The sequence below is a fragment of the Zea mays genome, chromosome 1 (assembly GCF_902167145.1).
Source record: "Zea mays cultivar B73 chromosome 1, Zm-B73-REFERENCE-NAM-5.0, whole genome shotgun sequence".
Classification (NCBI taxonomy): domain Eukaryota; kingdom Viridiplantae; phylum Streptophyta; class Magnoliopsida; order Poales; family Poaceae; genus Zea; species Zea mays.
The window spans coordinates 33,508,906-33,514,829 of record NC_050096.1 but is presented as its reverse complement, the minus strand read 5'-3'; the positions used below and the strand labels follow the sequence as shown (position 1 = coordinate 33,514,829).

Here is a 5,924-nt window from a genome sequence, read left to right as displayed (position 1 = left end):
CAAATATGAATTTAGTAGCTTTAATTTAGAGAACTTCGTTCACGCGGACAGATGTGTTAAGATTCCATGAAGATTTATTCTTTAGTGCAGCACTCGGTAATTTCGCTTCAGCACAGCGGTATGGTAGGGAGAAAAATATGTGCTACATATTAACATTAATGTGTGTAGAAGATCATAAAACTAGAACATATACATCTGCTAAGTTTTGGGGCCCTCAATTTTTAGAGGCCCTGTGCGAGCGCACGGCCCGCACATGCATTGGGCCCGGCCCTGCCGCCAGCCGATGGCCCGACAGCCGCACATTTTCCTTCTCCGGGCACTGTACGCTTCTGACTGCGGCTGATCAGGCCACAGGGGGGCTCCCACTTCTTCCTCCTCGACAGTCCTCAGTCCTCCGTGCGAAATCTGTTCGCACTCGCAGTCGCAGTCACCACTGTTCTCCAGGGATGGCGCCGTGTTGCCTGCTCCAGATCGGTTGGTGTCTCGAGCGCCCCCGTGGCTTTCGCCTCGCCGCGGCGCTGTGCGCGGCTGTGGTCGCGCTGGCGCTGGCGCCCGCCTTGGATGCCACGTCGGCGTCGCTTCTGGGCATCAACTACGGCCGCGTGGGGAACAACCTCCCGCCGCCTCAGTCCGTCATGCCGCTGCTCGAGGGCCTCGGTATTGGCCGCGTGCGGATGTACGACGCCGACCCCACCGTGCTGCGCGCGTTCGCCCGGACCGGGGTCGAGCTCATCGTCGGCGTGCCCGACGAGTGCCTGGCCGCCGTGGCCGACCCGAGCGGCGCGGCACAGTGGCTCAAGGAGAACGTCGCGCCTTTCCTGCCGGACACGAAGATCTCCGTGCTCGCCGTCGGCAACGAGGTGCTCACCGGCGCCAACAGCTCCACGCTGTCGCGCACCCTCCTCCCGGCGATGCAGTCCCTGCACGGCGCGGTGGCCGCGCTCGGCCTCGACAAGCAGATCACCGTCACCTCGGCGCACAACCTCGGCGTGCTCGGGACGTCGTACCCGCCCTCGGCGGGGGCCTTCCGCAAGGACCTGCTCCCGTACCTCTGCCCCATCCTGGACTACCATGCCAGGACCGGCTCGCCGTTCCTCGTGAACGCGTATCCCTACTTCGCCTACTCCAGCGACCCCAGGGGGGTGCAGCTTGACTACGCGCTGCTCGACCCGGGCTTCGCCGGCGTGCAGGACCCCAACTCCAGGCTGCACTACCCCAACCTCCTCGTGGCGCAGGTGGACGCGGTGTACCACGCCATCGCGGCGGCCAATACCGCGGCGTCGCGGGTGGTGGAGGTGCGGGTCTCGGAGACCGGCTGGCCCTCCGCGGGGGCCGCCAACGAGACGGCCGCGACGCCGCAGAACGCGGCGCGCTACAACAGCAACGCGATGCGCCTGGTGGCGGAGGGCAAGGGCACGCCGCTCAAGCCCGGGGCGCCGCTCCGCGCCTACGTGTTCGCGCTCTTCAACGAGAACCTCAAGCCCGGGTTGGCGTCTGAGCGCTACTACGGCCTCTTCAAGCCCGACGGCACGCCGGCGTACGAGCTCTCCTTCAAGCTACCGCGCGACAACTCCACGTTTGGTCACGGAGATACCGGCAAGGGCGGTGGCGGAATCGGCGGTAACGGCAATGGCAATGGCAGCAGCTGGAACAATAGCGGCGGCGGAAACAGCGGCTACTATGACATCTCGGCTTCAGCACGTGACACTACGGTGAGCTCTGATTCTGCCCTTCTCTTCTTGAGATCGTGGGCTTTTTAATCTGTTGGTGTCTTTCTGAAAAAAGGGAAGACACTTCAGGTGATTGCATAAAGTGCAGTTGCTAGCTGTTTTAGCGCTTGACAATGTCGTGCAATGATCATATTATATTAGGTTGACTATATTCTGCGCGGAAATTAGACGGAATTAGAAAAATTGCCGCACGATCAACACCAATTGTATATTCCCCGATCCCCCACCGCGTGCATATATCCTGCGGGTTGGCAAAGTGGATAGATTGTTTGACTCAAAAGTTTAGATGTGGACGCTTAAATCACCATCAACGCGATTCTGCTGTCGCTGTCTCAGTATTCTTCGTACATGGATGGCGTCTTTGTTTAGTTTAAGAATGCCTGAATGACCTGAAGATCTTCACTCCTTCGATACATACTAGAAAAATATGTGCCATGAAAACTAATTTCAAAAATGAACCTACATGGATGCACTATATATATATGCTAAGTTTAATACCTTTTTGAGTTACGAATTACTTTTCATGTTTCTTCTGAAGACATACTTTTCGCCACATATTTCCGAGTAGATCTAGAAGTTTCACTGCGGTCTCGGGAGATTCGGTGTCTGCAGAAACCAACAATAGATCTAGAAGTTTCACTGTGGTGGGCTACTGTACTTGTTTGGAGTCTCCAAATTGGAGATACCTGCATACTGCATAGTAGCGCTCGCGCATTCCCGCGCAGGACCACGGATGCAGTCCAACACTTGATGAAATTTCTTTAAAAATGGGTGCTGACGAGTGTCTCCCCACGCTATTTTTTCGTTGTTTCCCATGGCTGAAGTTTGATTGCTCCTGCTGTTCCTAATGACGTGCTCCTTGTTTGTTTCTGGATGTGCTCAACAGGGTCACTGGCGGATGTGGGCGCAGGCGGCCATGGCAGGAGCAGTAGCCGTCCTGACACTGTAGCGCCAAGGGTAGGATCAGGAATGGAGCGGAGTTGCCGTCCTGGGGCAGCGGCCTGATTTGGTGCTCCTCGTATGCTGTAGTTTCTGAGACCGACCTGTGACTGTGAGTGACCTTGTGCTTCCGGAAATCTGGTGGCATCTAAAGCACTCCTAGTTTTAAGCAGCGCTGGATCAGGTTTGCCTGCCTGCTTGAAATGAAACCCTTTCCAAATACTGGTAGCACCCTGGTAAAAATCCTCTAAAATAGTGCTGCGCTGCTTCGTTTTAGACAACGCTGTTAATTCCGGTCTTTAGGTCGAATCTGCGTTTTGGTAAAACTAGTAGCATCTTCTAGATCCGTGAGACTAACAGATCGGATTTAAGATTAAGTAAAGAAGTCAAAATGACGATTTAATGATGCGGTTTTCCGACTTTATTACATCTTAATTGATTGGATTTTTTTTACAATTTTGTTAAGTAAACTCCTGCGATTTGCTACTCTTTCCGATCGCGAGTTAAACAAATTAGGAACCTGCCATCTCACAACAGGGCTGGTTTGGTGTACAGGCCATCTCACAACAGGGTTGTTGGACAGAGAAATTGAGGGAACCAAAGGAGAGGAATTCCCTCACTATTTTGAATAGCGAAAGAATTTCTCTCCTATGGATCCCTTCTTTTTCTTGTCTACCAAACCAGCCTAAAAATTGAACGATAAGGGAGTGGAAAACTAGCAAGTGCTTCGATCCGGCCATATAGTTGCTTTGTTTTTACCCTAATGGCCTGTAAGCTGACCAAATTATATAGGCCCTGAGCACCTCATGACCTACTTATAGATTACCATAATCTAGTTATCTAGATTATATAATCCACATAATAATTTGTGTTGTTTGTTTATCTCTTTAACTTATTTAAGACGGGTTATATAATCCGGAGGATAAACAAATATGACCTATAATCTACTTTAAATAATCTAGAGGGAAAACAAACAAACATATCCTACAGTTTTTGCGGTGGTTGGATTTCCTCTCCGTTTCGTCCGCCGACGCTTGCCGAGGAGTGGCCTCTCCCGGGTTGCTCGGTTGATCCGGTTCAGATGGATCCGAAGAATCGCAACCCTAACTGGGACCGGTGGGGGCCGAAGGATGCTCCGCAGGGTTCCCAGTCGTGGGGTAAAAATCGGAGTCTCAGCTGGCGGTTGAAGACTGGATCTGGAAAGCCTGATGGCAAGGATGACATCCCTATCTCTACTCCCGGCGATGGCGGCCAGCCAGGTATCCTCAAAACCCCTCACCCTACCATTCTGAAAGTTGAGAATGAATTGGTGCATAGGGTTTTCTGCCAAAAATATGGTATGAATGGCCATCATGCTAGGGAGTGCTTTAAATCTTTGTGGTGTGAGATATGTCGCAAGGAAACGCAAAACACCGCTCGGTGTGTTCTCCCCAAACAGAACAAACCTAGCATGCCTATTGTTGGGATGGCGCCAGATGGGCTAGGGTTTTACTCTTCTCATTTTGCCAAACCGTTATCCAACAAACCAAATCGCAGTTTTATTGGTTTGGTTAAAATCGTTGAGGGTTTGATCTCGGCCGAGGATCTTGAGAAGGATTTCGGTTTTCATTTCCCCTGGGGACGTACTTGGAAAGCTACCAAGTGTCATTCTGGTTTCCTCATGCAATTTCCCTCTCAAGAGAGGTTGGATGAGATGATTAATTTCCCAGAAATGAAAATGAAGTTGTCGGGTGCCAAAATCTATGTTTCTTCTTGGAGTTCCCAGGCTAAGCCCAAGTCCAAAATGCATTCGGTGTGGATTGTGGCTGAGAATGTGCCGGAAGAACTTCAAAATTATCAGGCTATTTGTGTCGATGTTTTGGGTCCGACCGCACACCCGGGGTTACCCCTCAAGGTGTTTCTAGGAGTAGGACGGTGTCAACGACTGTAGCAAAATGGTTCGTGCCTGATTGCACGTGGGACAGTGGACAAGATTTGCAGGTTCGGGCCGCTTAGAGATGCGTAACACCCTACGTCCTGGTGAGTATTCGAGTGTGGTTACAAGAGGGCTCTCTGGATTGAAGGCACAGAGAGTTTTCGTGAGTGGCTTGGTCAAGAATAGGGTCGATCGTTCTGAAGGGGTGCCCCCTAGGCCTTATATACTCGACCGTGGGGCAGTACACGTGGATATGATAACAACAAGTAGCTGAAAGGTAGTGAATCTCCTGAGTTTATCCCTACGTGACCCTCGCCGACTTATCCTCGCATGGCTCCATTGCATGGGGGCTTCAGCGCGGGAAAGTCGGGTCTCCGTTGGGATTTACTTGTTCGACGTTGTGGGCCGTCCGGGTTTGCTCCAATCCAGCCTTACGTCTTCTCCGCTTTGTTGATCGTCTTTCCCCAGGCCCACGAAAGAACGATCTTACGATTTATTGGGCCCTTGGGCCTTTCGGGAGATCTTTTATTTCTTTAGTGGACCCGGGGGATATCTATCCCCCACAAGCCCCCGATCTTTGGGTTGATTTAGAGGTAATCAACCCAGAGATCCAAGGTCCAGGAAAAATGACTTCCTGCTGTCTTCTCTTGCTCCGATCGCTCGTTCGACCGAAGTTTAGTCCTGTGCTTGTGCCTTAGAGGTCGGCATTTTGACTCGTAGGATTCTGAACTTCATTGGGTGCACCGAAGGTGCACCCAATGGGTGTAGCCCCCGACCTTTGAGTAGATTTTTAGAAGGTAATCTACTCGAAGGTCTTCCCCAGAAATTATCTCCATGTGCGCTCCTGTACCTCGGTTGAGGATTGGTCTTTTCAATCTTGTCCCACGCCTTAGAAGTCGACACTATATCGGTTTAGAATGATAATCCATGGGGTGCACCGGAGGTGCACCCAATGGGTGTAGCCCCCGACCTTCAAATGGATTTTTTAAGGATAATCCATTCGAAGGTCTTCCCTTTGCTTGTAAAAACTGGCACGAAGCTATTCGCATTATGCTTTGAAGGTCAGCATTATGTCATCAAAATTTTGCTGCAGAGGTCAGCATATATTTTGTCTTTAGCAGCCGAGTTTGCGATCCATCCATATCTTGCTAGGTAATGCAATTTATTTGCTTCTGCGACTTGATTGGACGTTTGATGGACGTTCTCTGTCTAGTCTTCACATCGCTTCTGTCGGCCATATCTTGTACTTTGCTGGCTATATTTGGCTTTCCTCTGATCCTTACTGATATCTCATTTTTGTCTTGAGGTATTTACTGCGTGCCCTGCACGGATGTGACCGT

The 5,924-nt window shown here is 51.2% G+C and overlaps 1 protein-coding gene across 1 annotated transcript; it reads left to right on the top strand.

Moving 5' to 3' along the window:
• The first annotated feature begins 342 nt into the window (after positions 1 to 342).
• On the top strand, positions 343 to 2,971 carry LOC100284235 (uncharacterized). The gene is given in 2 exon segments (NM_001157130.2): positions 343 to 1,712; positions 2,617 to 2,971. Coding segments are annotated over 2 exon segments (1,329 nt in total). The 5' UTR covers positions 343 to 446; the 3' UTR covers positions 2,680 to 2,971.
• The last annotated feature ends 2,953 nt before the right edge of the window (positions 2,972 to 5,924 follow it).